The sequence below is a fragment of the Branchiostoma lanceolatum genome, chromosome 3 (assembly GCF_035083965.1).
Source record: "Branchiostoma lanceolatum isolate klBraLanc5 chromosome 3, klBraLanc5.hap2, whole genome shotgun sequence".
Classification (NCBI taxonomy): Eukaryota; Metazoa; Chordata; class Leptocardii; order Amphioxiformes; family Branchiostomatidae; genus Branchiostoma; species Branchiostoma lanceolatum.
The window spans coordinates 24,134,750-24,151,745 of NC_089724.1; the positions used below are offsets into that span (position 1 = coordinate 24,134,750).

The 16,996-nt window shown below is 40.9% G+C and overlaps 2 protein-coding genes across 3 annotated transcripts; one reads left to right on the forward strand and one right to left on the reverse strand.

Annotated features, from left to right (window-relative positions):
- Window positions 1-3,062: 3,062 nt before the first annotated feature.
- Window positions 3,063-14,315, reverse strand: LOC136431154 (uncharacterized). Its single transcript, XM_066422422.1, has 2 exons — window positions 14,229-14,315; window positions 3,063-4,595 (listed from the first exon to the last, which is right to left on the reverse strand). Exon 2 carries the CDS (start codon window positions 4,579-4,581, stop codon window positions 3,514-3,516), a length of 1,068 nt encoding a protein of 355 aa, XP_066278519.1. The 5' UTR covers window positions 4,582-4,595; window positions 14,229-14,315; the 3' UTR covers window positions 3,063-3,513.
- Window positions 5,636-15,586, forward strand: LOC136431153 (tyrosine kinase receptor Cad96Ca-like). Of its 2 annotated transcripts, none has more exons than XM_066422420.1 (11): window positions 5,636-5,740; window positions 7,071-7,282; window positions 8,941-9,113; window positions 9,716-9,959; window positions 10,796-10,894; window positions 11,799-11,992; window positions 12,415-12,537; window positions 13,126-13,240; window positions 13,844-13,940; window positions 14,286-14,388; window positions 15,037-15,586. In XM_066422420.1, the coding sequence occupies exons 2-11, from the start codon at window positions 7,090-7,092 to the stop codon at window positions 15,211-15,213; spliced, it is 1,518 nt and encodes a 505-aa protein (XP_066278517.1). In that variant the 5' UTR covers window positions 5,636-5,740; window positions 7,071-7,089; the 3' UTR covers window positions 15,214-15,586. The 2 variants fall into 2 exon arrangements, with proteins under 2 accessions (XP_066278517.1, XP_066278518.1); XM_066422421.1 differs by having other exon boundaries at window positions 8,941-9,107.
- The last annotated feature ends 1,410 nt before the right edge of the window (window positions 15,587-16,996 follow it).

Genomic DNA, 16,996 nt, shown 5'->3' on the forward strand with positions numbered 1-16,996 from the left:
TGTTCCTGAGCACTAATAATCACACCTTTCTCCTTTTTACACGCGACGTAACATCAATTAACATTAATCCGACGGGTTACATAAATCCGTCACTTTGAAAGATCAGTGGGTTTGAGAGATCCCTAGTGCAACACCTCTAGGGTATGCAGAGTTTAGTCGTACATTTTACGGAGGACATTGGGTTAGAGATCTGTTTGGAGGTATCTTTTCAGGGTTGCAGAGTTATGTACCCTTGTTAGTACATGTTAGTAACACTAAACGATAAATTGAATGATAGGATGGGTATTTTTCACGCCGTCCCCTCATATTCTATCAAATACATTTTTTACATCATAGAATGGCGCCTTCCTTGGCTTACCTGCACTTCGGTCCCTTCTTCTCGTGGACAACCGAATCCTGACGATGGCGCCCGGCGTGCTGCGTGACCTGCAGCTGGCATGGCTGGACATAAGTGCAAATTATATCTCTTATATTGCGCTTGGGGTACTACAAGAAGCGAGGTCAGTCAAATATATCTTTGCCGTTGACAACAAGCTTCAGTCAGTCAGCGACGGAATGTTTTCTGGACTGAAACAGCTGGAGGAATTATATCTGCAACAAAACGAAATCTCCTGGATTGCAAATGGTGCGTTTCATTCAAACAAGCAACTGTTCATACTGAACTTGGCGAGTAACAAGTTAACTTATCTGTCTGGAATTTGGTTTAAGTCGCCCAAAAGTATATCAGTAATGGTAAAGGGAAATGCTATTGCAGCCGTGTATCCAGGGAGGGAAGACTTAAAACTAAACATGATGTTACCGGACAATCCCCTGCGCTGTACGTGTGCTAACAGCTGGCTGTATGAACATCTGTGGAGGCGCTGGAGGCGTATACGGTACGTACGCCGACACTCAATACTATCCCTCCAAAAAAGTTGCCCTGCCTCGTCCCTGATGAAAAGTCCTCCTGTGCGAGTCAACACCAGTGCACTACCGTGTCCGGCACCATTTGTCGAAATCACGAACGTAGTACAAAATCATGAGTCAGGGGAGTACAAAGCAGTTGGTAGCGTGTACTGGGAAGACCGGCCTAAGGTGTCTTGGACCTTCCCAGATGGTTCAGAACACTCAATGAACATAACAAACAATCCTAACACAAGCACGCACTCCAATCTGACAGTCGGTAGCCTGACTGTGAGAGTGGTAACCAACCTAAGGGCTGAGGGTTGGGCAAAATGTAGGATGGAATCCGGGCAACAAAAGTTGTGTTATAACTACATGGGGAAGTCAGCATTCACTCTTTCGCTTCAGGGTTCGGGAACGTTTGCGTTTTGGAAAAGCATTTGTTCTGTTTCTTCGGAAAGTGGATCATTCTCAACAAGCTTTGAGGTCATCAAACAAACGGGCTTCACTCGCTCACCAACAACATCCCACAGCAGTACGACCCACCGAACCATGTCAGCCTCACGCATGAGCACTGTGTCACTCACCACCAGGAGGCGTCTCGATACAGACATCAATGGGAATCTCGTTTTTGCAGCAATTTCAAGTTTGTTGTTTGCCATGAGCGTAGTCTGGTGTTTAACGGACAGAATCTGCCCAGCCACTGAAAATGATGACGTGGAAGAATCGAATGATAATCAAGGGGTGACTCGGTGCACAGTGTGGCAGTTTGAAGGTCATGGTTGTGAGAACGTGTCTGTGATCAGTCATTACGCTGAAGGCCGCTTTGAAGACCACGATAGTTTGAATGAATCAGACCTCGGTCCTTACGCAGAGGTGAAACTTGAAGACCACGATAGTTCGAATGACCCAGATATCGGTCCGAACGCAGAGGGGAAACTTGAAGACCACGATAGTTTGAATGAATCAGACATCGGTCCTTACGCAGAGGGGAAACTTGAAGACCACGATAGTTTGAATGAATCAGACATCGGTCTTTACGCAGAGGGGAAACTTGAAGGCCACGATAGTTTGAATGAATCAGACATCGGTCCTTACGCAGAGGGGAAACTTGAAGACCACGATAGTTTGAATGAATCAGACATCGGTCCTTACGCAGAGGGGAAACCTGAAGACCACGATAGTTTAAATGAATCAGACATTGGTCCTTACGCAGAGGGGAAACTTGAAGACCACGATAGTTTGAATGAATCAGACATCGGTCCTTACGCAGAGGGGAAACTTGAAGACCACGATAGTTTGAATGAATCATACGTCAGCCCTTCAAGTCCCAGTGAAAGGACATTTTCTGAATTAATCATGTAAAATTTGAACTTTTCTGAAAATATTGTGACTAATAGCGGAAATTTGCTTTCTATGGCACTTTAACGAAAGGAGGACTTGAATACTACCGTAACGATAGTTTGGATGAATCGGACGTCAGTCCTTACGCAGAAGAGAGACTTGAAAACCACGATCGCTTGCACGAAACTAATTCTTTTGACTGTTCAGATATTGTTACAAGCTGTCAAGGAGCACCACAGCACGATACTCTTTCTAGTTATTAATCCAGATCATGACGGTGACGATAAAACTGAGCCTGTCCGGACAAGTCTTTTACAAGCACCATTAGTTTCTTCCTGATCCGAACACCACCTAGTCATCTGCGTACCAACTGGGCAGATAGAGTTACCACCATGGCTTACTTGTCCTGGGCCCTGTCATCGAACGTTCCCTGTCCAAGACACACTAAAGAGACGGTCGGCAACCCCTTCACATGCCCGTTCGTGTATGGCGGAGGTAAGTAATTCTAATTTCCATTGCTTTTTCATGTCACGTACATGTAGTTCGTAGTGAAGTGGCAGAAAATTGTGCCTAAAGCATCACGGTCCCTCCCTGACTTAGGCGTAATTTATTATAGACAGTTTTTCTGAAGCGTAAACTTGATTCCCTCTTCACTTTTTCCATGGAATGCACTTCAACCTACGACGTAGCAAATTTACCAATGAATATTGCTTTATTGTCGCCCTGAAAAAAGTGAAAAGTTCCATCTGACCTCCTGCAACTATAAGGAGATGTTGCCCAATGTTGTAGAATATAAAAAAAAGCATGAAGGAAGAAGTGAGAAAAATGCCATACAGTTACCTTGACGTTCATAATGTGTATTGTAGTCAAAAGAAGTAAAAATTCTGCACGGGTGTAAACAGAATTACTGGCTCAACAATGTAAAGTTCAGAGCTGTTAATGACTACTGTCAAACAGAGAGAATGGTTCCCATTTTTCCTGGACATCATTAACACATAATTGCAAGCAATGATTACAGGAATATATTTTCTTAGGTGAAAATTCTTAATAATCTGAATTATAAGTTCTTAAGAAAACTGCAAACCTTACCACATTTAGCGGTGTAAATTCAACAATACTCATGCATAAATTCTATTTCACATTCAAACACAAATAAAAAATCTGAGTATCCAACTCCAAATATCTAATATACGACACTTCATTTCTTGAATAAAACAATTCCAACAAAGCAATTCATGAATAAATTAATTCCACTTGCAGGAAAAATAAAACACACAAAATAATTCCTCAAAGCTTTGCCCTGAGGCGTCTGATTGGTCCATATATCCACGTCTCCGTGAACCCTCCTTTCATTCTTTCCTCCTCCTTCTTCTCCTGAAGTTGCTGCTGTGCGCTCTGCTTTGACGACTCGATCCTGCCCCTGGTGGCGGACAGGTGAGTGATGAGTGTGTCGACCATCCTGTGGGCATGAGACACGGCGGTGGCCAGCACGGACAGGTCTGGCTGGGACCGGTAGTCTGCTATCGCCATCACGCCACAGGCGGCGGCAACGCTGGTGCAGAACTGTAAGAACCACCTGGTCCAGTCCTCTACCAGAACGCTCAGCACCCCAGTGAGAGCGCTGACGGCGGCGTTCATCACAGCGAACCTCACCACGCTCACGAGCGTCTCAGCAACCTCCTCCCGACTCTTCGCCACACCTTCCCGTAGATTTTCCACAGCATCTTTGGCTCTCTGCAACAGTTTCCCACACTCGTCTACTTTCAAGGACAGCTGCTCAGTCTGAGCCAGAAATATCTTGTACCCCTTTTCTGTCTCAATCTCCGTCGACAGACTTGCCACCTCCTCCAAGAGTTTCTGCAAGGTCGGGAGAATGTCACGGACTGCGGAGACGGAATCCTCAAGGTTTCTCAAGTCCGTACGGTCGATGACGACTTCTTGAGTCAGCTCAGTGATTCTCTTGATCTTGAGAAGCAGTTTCTGGACCAGTTCTATTACCCCCTCCCAGTCCACGTCCTTTGCATGCCCAGGATGTCTCTGGGAACGCTTTCTTCTCTGTCTGTAGGTGACAAAGTTGGCGAAGTTAACGACATTCTGACTTCTAGTGATGAGAGCTTCCCGGGACTGCTGCACGAAACTTGGGTACCTGTCCGGATGCTCGGCGATGTCCAACGTTCTCTCGATGACGATACGCGCCGCTGTGACGTACGGGCTGGGGACGAGGATAGAGGAAACCTTCAGGAACTCCTTAAAGATGGAGACTGTCTTGGAGAAGTTGTCAGTGCTCTTGGGATGGCCGGTATCTGAGACCTCACCCGTATCCAAAACCTTCTCTTTCTGCACCTCATCTTTCATGACTTATCTTGTACCTGCAAGACAAAATATAAGCTGATCATTTTATTGAATAAAACATACCTGAAGGCTTATTGCAAGTACATGTAATGTATTATGTAGATATAATAATGATAATTCCAATCATGATATTAAGAACTCAGCAAATCCCAAAACCAACAAATCGAATTAGTGTGGCATAAGTTGTTTTTGCATGACCTTGCATGTACTATGTAAATTATCCATTCTACAGCTGACAGAATACCTATTATTAGAAGCAAGAGCTATCTACTAGTATCACTAAAAATCATGACCATAGCATGTCCAGAATACAAAAACGTTCCACTGCAGTACCACTACATGCCGCTAGAGGGCCCAAAATCTAATCATTTTGAGGTCTCAAGAAGACCTACCCACATACCAAGTATCAAGACAATCCATCCTGGCCTTCTTGGGTTATTGTGTTCACAGAAGGAAGGAAGGAAGGAAGGACACACAAACACTGACGAAAACAGGCGAAGGTAATAAGATATCTGAATGCTATCTGAGAAGAGTTCAGTTTATATGTTAGGCCAGAAGACTATGAAAATTTTGACCACATGCAGCAAACTGTGGTTGTAAGGCAGGATATTATTTTATACCCTGTTAGCTCTTTACAAGGATTATTTTAAAGTGTCCTTCTCTCCTTCATATAAGGTAGCACCAACCGGGGTCTTTAAATTTGCTGCTTAAGGCCATTCTATACTTTCGATACTACCTACTTGTTAAGTTAGGTGGTCCAATAGGTGACTCACACCACCACACCTACATGTAACCTACAGGCCAATCTCTATCAATACTGTAATTTCCTTTAATTTCATGGTGCTTTTTTTCGCAGCAGGATTGAAAATGTATTTCTCAATTTTACATTTGTGGTTGAAACAATATATCAATTCTGTAGAACAATAATTATAGCAAATTTGAAACAGTACGCATTTGCAGTGTCCAGAATTTGTTTAGGGGAGGTTACCACAAAAATCAAGCCACAGCAAAAGTTCCAAGATTCATAGTAGTGTACAGACTATAGGTGGTCCAACAGGTTTGATCTGAGATGAATTAACATTCTCTGACACCACCACACCTGAGTTCACCTGTGACCTTCAAACAACTAACAACAGACATTGTTGGCAGACTCCCACAGACGGTAAGAACTTTATCCCATTTTTTGTAATCTTTAAGATACAATGTACGTTTACAAATTGCCTAACAGTGACTAGTATTTGATTCTAAACATTTGTAGTGATTAACTACAAACAACAGTGGCAGGGTTGGACATATGTCACGAGGAGGAAGTAAGTTTGGCCAAAAATACACCATAGCTGGAAGAATTGGATCACAGCTGTGACATATTAACAAAAAATGACTGTATAAAGATTCACTTTTCCAACAAATATGGTATCATTTAGCAATTTAGGCCACACCAATTCATTTTCTTGTTTTTGCAGAAATTTTGAAGCAAAAACTCAGCAAACAGACAGTCAAGATGATAAGAGAGGGCTAGGATGAAAACTTGAATTTGACTACATTCACTTCTAAAACTTTGTATATCGAGGAACAGACTTTTCTGTCAGAATCTGATTTCATGTTGATATACCTCTTCTGCAAGATTTTATTAATCCTAGAACCAACAAGTTAAATCAGTCGGGCCTTTAATTGATTTTAAAGTAAAAGCTGTTATGATAGAATTGTAGCCTGTGTGCCATCCAATTTCTACCAAGGCTCCTACACTCGCTGCCTTGAAAAAAGAACGTTGGAGCCCCATAGTAGTAATTGGATGGCACCCAGGCTAATAAAATTGATCTACTACTTTACAAAGGAGACTTTTGAATACTAAACATATTAGTCTGAACTATTATAAGATCAGTGTTCTTCAATTTATTAGTGGTTAAAAGGAGAGGTGGCTATTGTAAGTGCATGACTGTACCATATGCATGAGTCATGGAATTTTTTTGGCACTCCTCTTTTGGCATTAGTCTGATAACTTTGAAATGGTTTTTGAAACTTTTAGTGGTTGCTTATAAAACATTCACTGTCACTAGGCCTTGTACTACAGTTGTGGTACAATGCTTGTCCAAATTTCAAACATGCAAAATGATACATAGAATATAGCAGAAACACTTCAGAAATCTGAAATCAGTTATTAGCCATGTTGTGAGTTTCTATCTACATTGTACAGATATTTCAAAATATTCCAGTTACTCTTAAGCTTATTGTTTGTTTCTAATATCTTTCAGTTGCAAATAAGTAGGGTCGTTTTTCATTTCTACAAATGAGTTGGAAATCTTTGCAAGAAATAGGTTAGATGAGTACATGTCAGCTAGGTTATTAATTGGTCATGGATAGTACAAATGTGCCAGGATCATCCCACATCTGTACTAAGTACACTTGGGTCCTGTTTGTTGTTTTTGATTCAGATTGAACATTCTAGTCCACAGCCTAACTTCCTGTTCCTGTAATTACTCCCACACCTGCAGTTCACAAGTGAAAAGCAAGATGTCGCAACTGTCTACTGTTCAAGCCAACCAAACTGCAACAAATGGAAGCCCAACTCCCTTATCTTCGGTCCAGCAAACTACTACAAAAATTACAACAAACCAAAGAACCACAATGATGATGACCACCAGTACAATGCCTACTACACCACAAACAACTGATGTTCCTTCTTCAGAAAACTGGGTTGCCATAGGTAAGTTACATGACTTGTCCATCTATACTTAATGCTTTAAGTCTGATGCAGAAAGCTTTAAAATTATTTCTCTACCCATATCCTCCCCAAAGAACCAAACACACAGTCTTATGGATAAGAATTAAGAGTAGCGGTGATCCGGTGGGCTTGGCCAAAAAAAAGGCGAGCCGTAGTGAAGCCACATTGCACTACCACTAGCATCATGCTTCACCTCAAATATTGAGGATGACTGCTTTACCTTTGTCTTAAAAAAAGGCATCCAGAGCATTTTATGAGGCTTGAAACTTGAATAAAAAAACTCAAATTTCTAGTCATTCCTATACATGTATACATTGTAAGCTTCAATAACACTTTACAGGGCTCGAAATAGTGGGTGCATGTGCACCTGTGTGCAACCAAAATTGGAGCTGTGCAACTTATTTTTGACTGTGGGTGCACCAGTGCACCTAGATATTTTTGTAGCCTATAGGGTTAAGGTACTATAGTATACTGGTATACAGAATATTCTTGAAATCTAAGTATAAAAAACAGCATGATAACTTTTTGCTATACTTTATTTAACATATTATTTGTTTGAAATTTTGAAGTAAGCTATAGAATTAGGCAGCAGCGATAAACTTTGTTATTATATTCTGAAGAACACTCAACTTTATTTTATCTGGTGCACCCAAAATTCTTTCTGTGCACCCACTTTTTTGAGTTGGGTGCACCAGTGCACCTATTCCCAAAGATGAATTTTCGAGCCCTGCTTTACCATTACATATCAAAATTGAATGAGCAAGATATGATGTCGTTGTGTGGTGAGTACTGATAGAAAATCCAAGCCCTAATAGACTGATCCTGACCGTCCATCACAATTAGCAGTTCGACCAAATAGAGAGTGACTGCATGTCAGTCAAATATTTGAATTTTTAGGTTTCTATTTTGCATTTCTACGTTTTGACGGTATCTACAGTATCTACAGTAGGCGCGTGAAACTAAAATATCACCATGTAGATTGTTTTTGTGCCGTTTTTGCGCACTTTTGATAGGAAATTCGAACACAAATGTGGTAAACAGTGGCATTAATTGTCAATTTCATAAAGATAACAGCAACTAGAATATTTCCAGTTTTCAAGTCTCATAAAATGCTCTGGATGCCTTTAAAATTTAATTTACTGTTTACGATTACTAGCAATCTTCTGGTTTATGACTATCGGTTTAAACAAAAGGATTTGCTACAATACAGAACCTTAAAGTTGCATTTCAATGTTATGTGGATGCTCAGCTAACTGAATTTGAAATTGTTCTTTGTTCAAATTTTGTTTCATATTGTCAGAAGAGCTAGGCCTTTGTAAAAGCCCCTGGCTAGTTCGGGAAGTCCTGGCTGTATGCCATTCACAGTCAGACCAATAGATGAAAATTAAAAAAATACATGTATTTTACTCCAAGAGGCTGCAAATTTTGCAACTACAATGTACAACAGTATGCTAAACTACATACAATTTAACATTACCACATAAGATTACATATTCCTTAGAATAGTAATATTGATAAATTATGAACATAACTTATTATGACAGCATTGATAATATTCACAGGGTACAACTGTTTGAAAAGTATGTATGCTTGATAGGATATACAGTACAACGTATGTTATTATGCCATTGTGTTGTTAGGTCTGGCTATCGGACTGAATGCACTGGCCATCGCTATCATCACCACATTGTACTGCTGGTGGAGAGCTAGAAAGAGGAGAAGGAGAGAGGATCTTCAAGACAGAGCTCTGGACGGTCAGCTGAGAGCTCGAGATCTAGATCTAGAGAACCCAGTCTTTCAAACAGGGGTACCGGTAATTTGTTTCTAATGTGATTGCAATTAAAGAATGTCAGATTTTTTAAAGAAGTCTACAAGATAGCTGTAGAGCAAAGAATATTGAATTGAAAAACATATTAGGTAATCATTATGTAAGATGTATGAAAATGGCAAGATAATATTTCAGGGCTCGAAATACCACGAAGTCCCGCATATACAGTTTAGAACAGGTAAAGTTGGAGCTGTGCAGGTATTTCTGATATCTATACCTGCACAAATCCACTTACTAGTATACTGTACATACATTCAAGATAAACCATCAAACTTTAAGCTAGATCTTTGCCTTCCTTTCCGCTCAATCCAAAGAATTCAAATTAAATACATTGAATTTCCATCCCATAGATAAATTCAACTATATTCTAGGAGGAGATATCCCTTACGTACAAATAGGTAAATACATCAGAGATTGTTTAGACCCTTAGACTTATAATTAGTTAGAACCAGTATTATAAATGATACATTAACATTTGTAACACAACAAGTCTAGATTTAGTGCGTACAATGTACATGTTCTAAAAGTTAATTCCTTTGTTTGCATGCATGGTTTAGTTATATCAATATTGGGTCTTGCTTTTCCAGCGTCAGACGCGATCCCCCAGCCAAGACTACGTGAACGTGGACATCGACAGACCGACAACTCGTCGCAGCCCTCGTAAGTCCATCGCCGGGATAGCCGACGGGTGGGAGGTGCCGGAAGAGAACATCAAACTGATCCGTGAGCTGGGGAGCGGACAATTCGGTAAAGTCTACAAAGGGGAGGCGTACGGGATCGACCGGCAGGAACAGTGGAGGACAGTGGCCATCAAGACACTTAGAACTGGAGGTATATATACGGCCGGAGGGCGATCCGACCCGCGGTCAGGCTGGTACCTCGGGTGATACGGAATACAGCGTGTTGTATTCTTTATTTATCGCAAATTAGTTGCATTAGAACCACATGTACAAAAAGATATGTCCAAGATGTGTCAACAAACACACTGCGCAAGAAATATCATTGATATCGATTAAGAGTGCGAGCAAATCAGGTTTAGTCACTGACAGATTGACTTCACCTGGGAATCATACAACAAGACTTATTTCTTACTACCGTAAAATCCCTATTTACGTGAACACACTTTCAAGTCACAAGCAGGTTCTCCAGGCTGACGCCAAAGTCGGGGTGCGTACGTTAGGAGGGGTTCTTCCTCAAAAAATCGCATATCAGCTTGAGAGAGTACAGTACATCTTCATGCAAATGAAGTGTGGAATGTTACCACATAATCAGTAATAAAGAATAAATAATACATAATAAATTGTTTGACATTTTCTACCCAGAAACATTTTCTCAGTAACCCTTAATTTAAGTTGGTAAATATCATCGGAAGGATGATCATGTCAACCTCTAACTGTCCACCGAAATGCTGGAGAGGGGGTGCGTACGTTAGGAGGGTTTTTCCCCTGAACGTTTCAACTCACTGAGTCAGGCCCGCAATCGTCCCCAAATCGGGTGTGCGTACGTTAGGAGGGGTGCGTACGTAATTAGGAATTTTACGGTACATGTACTTGTTTTGACAGTACATCCAGCTGTAATAACATTGTTAGTAAGTGTTGCTCGTCAACGTTTCTTACGTACAGATACTAATCCAATCATAATAATCAGCTTGTGATTGACGTGTACAGATCAGAAAGCCCAGGATGACTTTGTGAAGGAGCAGCGAGTCATGAGTAAACTGCACCATGGCCAGCTGGTCAGGATGCTGGGATGCTGTACCATATCAGGTACAGTACCTACTAGGGGTGGATACCAGTTCGGCTTAATAAGGTCCAAGTCCAAGTTTAGGTCCAGAGATTTAGGTTCAGGTCCGGACCTGAACCTGGACCTAATCCTGTCCAGTTGATGTTTTGTTTTATTAGACCAATATCAAGCATAGAGAATAATACTGACACGCACGACTATAAGTTTCTTGGTGAGAAGACTTTCAAGATAAACCAGTATTTGATATTTGAATGTTGCACTTATTTTAAATGCCTTTTTTGTCACAGGGAAGACTCAAAACGCTTCTTATCAAACAAAATAGAAAAATATATTTGTACTGTCTTTGTTTTGTTTTTTTTGGACTCAGGTTTTTGGCTTTCAGGTTTTTTGGACTCGGTTCTTGGATGTTATAAAGGTCCGAATCAGGTCCAGCGAACCGGTATCCACCCCTAGTACCTATATATACTAGTAAACTGTAAAGTTGTATGTTTGATCACTCTATCTCCATGTCTACTATGTTATCACATGCATATGTACATTAAAAACTGTGTTTTTGTTATTGGATGGGCTGAGAAGTTTACAAATGGCAAAGCTAAATCGTAAGGTTCCGTAATGGCAGCCTTTAAAGTTTAATAAGCACTCTTACTAGTGACCTCATTATGGCAGTAATTTCCCCAGTTGTGGCTATAGGACTGTACGTATGGGTTATAAACAACTCACACTGGTGGGAAGGACCCCTACTCTTTTATATGCTATTCATTCACTTATCTAAACCAATTACCAGTTTTCATAAACGAATGCAAATTGCCATACGTCCTCAGAAAAAGTCAGTGCTGCTATTTTTGTGAGGGACTAGAAATTGCTAGCAAATCACTGTCGGTAGAGGGGTGAAGTCTGCCATCTCTGATTGCCCCGTGCCCTTGACAGATCCCTTGTTGCTCATCATGGAGTACATGGAGAACGGTGACCTTGCCAAGTTCCTGAGGAAGCACCATGATGACTTCCACAGCGACGGGCCCTGCCCAGGCGACCACAGGGGCCAGCTTTGTCTCACTCCCAAACAACTGGCCGCATTTGCACACGACACAGCCAGGGGAATGGGCTACTTGGAGAGTCAAAAGGTAAGTCTAACTTTCTAGAACAGTCTGTTAGACTGAGTAAAGGTAGTCCCATGGACTTTTTTGAGGCCGTAGGGGGTTGAGGGTTGTTATCCAATGTGTCCTGGGCACGGTATTGGAAGACAGGTGCTTATCCGTCTCCTTCCACTGCCTTTTACCTCTCCAAAGTTTACTACAAGTGGAACACGAAAGAACCACAAGATGACATCAGATCCCGCTCCCTAACCTTAAACCGCAACTAAGGCCGCTACCGTCTCCCCCCATCTACAACACTCTCGTGTCATGTGACGACCCCTTGTCGTAAAGCTGAAGAAGAATGGTGGGTACCATTCGAAAGCTACGCAAGCTTCCACATTCATGTCTATTGAGTACTAGTCTAATTGCTCTTAGTTTAACCACAAGACTGTTTTCCACGTTGACAACAGATTGTGCATCGGGACCTGGCAGCCCGTAACATCCTGTTGGATGACGAGTTCATGTGTAAAGTGAGCGACTTTGGACTTGCCAGGGCGATGTACGACAGCGAGTCCTACGTGATCCAGGACAAGGTAAGGCATAGACATTGAGCAGTTTTCAATGTGCAGTCAAAACAATAATCAAATATCAAAGAAGACCACTCAGGGCACCAATAAATTCTGGTCAGGTGGTTACTATATAGACAGGATTCGTAATGCTTGTTTCAATGGGAAAAATCATCCTATTATAATATTAGGGACACAAAATGTGGTCATATTGGTCAGGTGGTCCTTATATAATTATGTAGAGCTGGTCACTAGACGTAAGTACTAGCACAGGTTTCACTGTATAGTCAAACTTAGTGTCAACAACCTGAGTCAAAGGACTGAGGAAAATGGTTGGTGACTGGGAGTGGTTCAATATACTTACTAGTACAACATGTACATGAATGTGTATGTTATATATGTACATGTAATACTATTAGTGCACAATGTAAATTGTTTAGATTGATAGATATGATAGATTATATCTTAGCTGGAATAGAAGCTACACGTCATCTACAGAAAAACACTTTCTTCACCTCACCTTTCAATATCATTCAGAAAGTCATAGACATTATCAATTTCTACTGCATAAACCACAGCTTATAATTATATTAACTCTTTTTCCAACATGGTTAGAGCCGACCTCTCCCAGTGTTCTGGATGTCTTTAGAGTCTCTGTACGAAGGAGAGTTTACCACAAAGGGTGATGTCTGGGCATTTGGCATCGTGCTGTGGGAACTGGCAACACTAGGTAAGCTTTTTATATAGTTCCACTATAATTATATTAATTTAGAAACAAATTAGCGTACCGTACCATTGAAAGTATCCATTGGCTAGTATGGATAGTACTTATTTTAGTCCTTTCTGTGACGTCACAACCCATTGTTATTTTGTCCAACAAAAGCTAGTGCACACAGTAAACAATTGATTTAAAGACAACATACATTACTAGTAGACCATACCAATTCAATTTCTTGGTTAACGGAATTTTTGAAAAAATGCTAGATTGGAAAATCAACATGATAACAGAATCTCAGATCAAGAGGAAAGTGGTGACACAGTTTAAGGGAGTGAACAGGGTCAGGTGCAAGTTTTCACCCTATAGCTTCCTGTTTTAATGATGTCGACGTGCTAAAGTTTAAAAAAAAATCTATTAACCAAGAAATTAAATTGTTGTGGCCTTATCAGACATTTCCAGAGAAGACCAAATTTTTATGTGAATGATAGAGGAAATTTCATTTCACTGGTGCTTTAAATCTGGCCACTTTTCTTTTATGAAGGAAGTTGGTAAAGAAACCGTGTCGGCCTGTTTTATTTCTATAAATCTCTGTATGATTATGTTTAACATTTTCAGGAGGACGACCGTATCCTGCTATGGATGCGATGCAAGTGCAGTGTGAGCTGAAAAGAGGCTACCGCATGCCCAAACCAAGGAACTGTACCGAGGAGATGTAAGCCTTAACAAAGTATTGGATATCAGATCCATTGATTGTACATGACATTGTGTTACTCTAAGAAACTAGAAAAATTTGAAATCCTTTCTTCGTTGGTCAGTTAGGTTGTTGTTTGTTGGTTCAACTTGGTTAGTTGGGTGTTCTAAGATTCCCTTTCTTTAGGTGTTTAGGTGTAGGAATGGTTAATTTTGTAACAAACCTTTTATCTCTTGAATTTTCAAAGAAAAAACAAACAAAATCAGTAAAGATTCTTAAGTAAGAATATTGCTTACCTGGATGCCTTACCTTCATAAATGTATTCAGTCCTCTAAATTTAATTTGTTGTTTGATTTTCGCTGACAGGTACAGGTTGATGAGGTGGTGTTGGGAAAGAAACCCAGACCGGCGCCCAACCTTCCGTCAGCTGGTGGGAGAGACACTCAAACTGAAACAAGACAGGCCGAGGGTAAGTTACACGAAAAGTAGAATGTCAGCAAAACCTATTAGTATTACAAACCTTTCTGTACACACACACACACACATGCACACACACACACACACACACACACACACACACACATGCACAGACATGCATATACACAGACACACAGACATGTACACATGCATACAACACACACACACACACACTCATACATACACTCACATAGCTACAAATAAAACTATACACACACACACACACACATAAATATACTAATAAATAAAAAAAAATAAACACACGCAATAACACTTTACATTGATTAACACACCCACATACACCTAAATTATCATGATTAAAGATTCCCTTTAATATTTTCCGGATGCCATCTTTGAAATCTTGACATGTTTGTAGATTTTTAAAGTCTGTACTTATTGCGATGAACTCTTCCTGCTCACACTAAAGCCACAAACAACTGTCTCCCATTGGTTTCCTACTATTATAAATAACTGTTTCAGCTACAATTAAAGATTGATTTTTACACTTGATTTTCACCTTGCTGTGAAAATTAATCACTGCAAACTTCAATGAACCTACTATCATACTGCTCTGCTGTGTTAACTTTATGGTAGATTATCCTACAGTATTGGTTGACAGTTTTGTTTTCGATTTCTACAGTACAGTGTCAACAGCAGTACTGGTCAGCAGGCTTCAGGAGCGAGACGATCTTCAGCCGATGTGTCTTCTGGAGGGAGACGATCTTCAGCCGATGTGTCTTCTGGAGGGAGACGATCTTCTGACGTCTCTTCCAGACGTGAATCCAACATCGGCCGTTTTGATGTGCTCTTGGAGTAGATCCATTTAGCTGTTAACTTTCTCCCTGCTGTGGTAGCGTGCCGACACCAGATTGTATTCATGTTTACAGGGTTAGTCAGTAGAAATTGTTTAAAGGAGGAATTCTACACGGCCCGAAATTCATTTATGGCAATAGGTACAATTTGGTGTATGTACCCAAAAAGCTTTGGTGTAGAGAAAAAATTTCGCTGCACAACATAAAATAAAGAAGAAAAAGAATGTCAGCTAAACCTAGGCTTATTACAAATATACTGCCACTCTTAAGACAGAGTTTGAATATGGAATTGCTAACTTAAACTTTACAAGAGAACAAAGGTTTTATAATCTTTTCTGACACTCAATTATCAAGAACATACTAAGTGTACAATAAATATAGTACAGTAGAATCCGCTTAACTGCACACCCCATTTGCCAGCGTATTCGGTGCAATTATCCGGCTGGTGCAATTATGCGAAATTGCCCTGCTGGACCGGTAGTACACTGTATCATACAGGAGGTGAATAGTTTATAAACCTCGGTGTGCTCCATGAACTTGTTAGCACGCATCTAAGTGTTAGAAAGCTTTCGTTATACAGGTACAGTGCGGTAACACCGTAGATTCCACCTCTTGTTAGGGCCACGTTTATGTATTGAAACAGTAAATTTCAAATTCTCAGGAAAGACATTTCAGGACACCGTGAGTGAAATCAGTAAGCGCCAGAGAGGCCCCTGTCATGTTTGTACAGATTAGACTGTGTACATCGGTAGTGAATTACTGTACAATGTACTGTACTACGTATCCAGTGGGTAGATATGGTTAGATGACTTAGATCAGTGACAGCCCATTCTCATTATAGCAGAGCCGAACCCACGTAGACATCCTTCAGGTGAATGTAGGAAGTTTCTCGGACGCAGATTCAGCTCTGCCATAAAAGAATGTGACAGATGATCATGTCAGCACCGCACCGTCAAAAGCGACTGCTATGTCCGTCCACGCGTCTGTAGCCCTTGCCGAGTCGCTGTGCGGTTTCCGACTAGATGTACGTTAAGACGCCGGTCTTTTATTATTGCAGCAGTATGTGAATATAGCGCTGCCGCGAACCTAAAACCTCCGACAACACCCCATGTCATCCTTAACTCGAAATCAAATCCCCGCGAACTTAAATACATTAACAGTAATAAGACAGTGTACAGGTAGAGACTAATCTTTATTGAGTACAGTGTGCTGTATCTGCCAAAACGCAATACCGCCTTTGGCAGGCGTGCGTCTCTTTATGGTGACGACACGCCCCGTGACCCGCCCAGGACCTCCCATACGATCGCTATCAACGTGATTGTCAATGGAGACCGCCTTCTTTTGTTACTCAAAAACAGTTTTAAACATATTGGCGGTATTGCGCCTTTACACCGGCAGGTATCGGCTCATTTGTACCACGTTTGCCGATTTTTAGCGCACCTTTTTAGTTAACTTTTTGAGGATTTTTGAAAAAAAATTGGTGCAGTTATCCGAAATTGGTGACAATGCGCGGTGCAGTTATGCGGAGTCACTAACAATGCAGTGAATGGGAACCGGTTTGGGATTTTGGGATTCGGTGCAATTAAACGGAAGGTGCGTTTATCCGAGGTGCAATTAAGTGGCTTCTACTGTATCTTCACGTAGTAGCCCTACTTAGTACACAAATACATGTATCTACTAGTACACATAGGTGCTGATCCCTAAATCTACATTTATTTGTAGATCAGTTAGTGAGGACAGGATATGCTCTTTATTATAAGCTCAGGGTTCGAGATGATTTAGAGACTC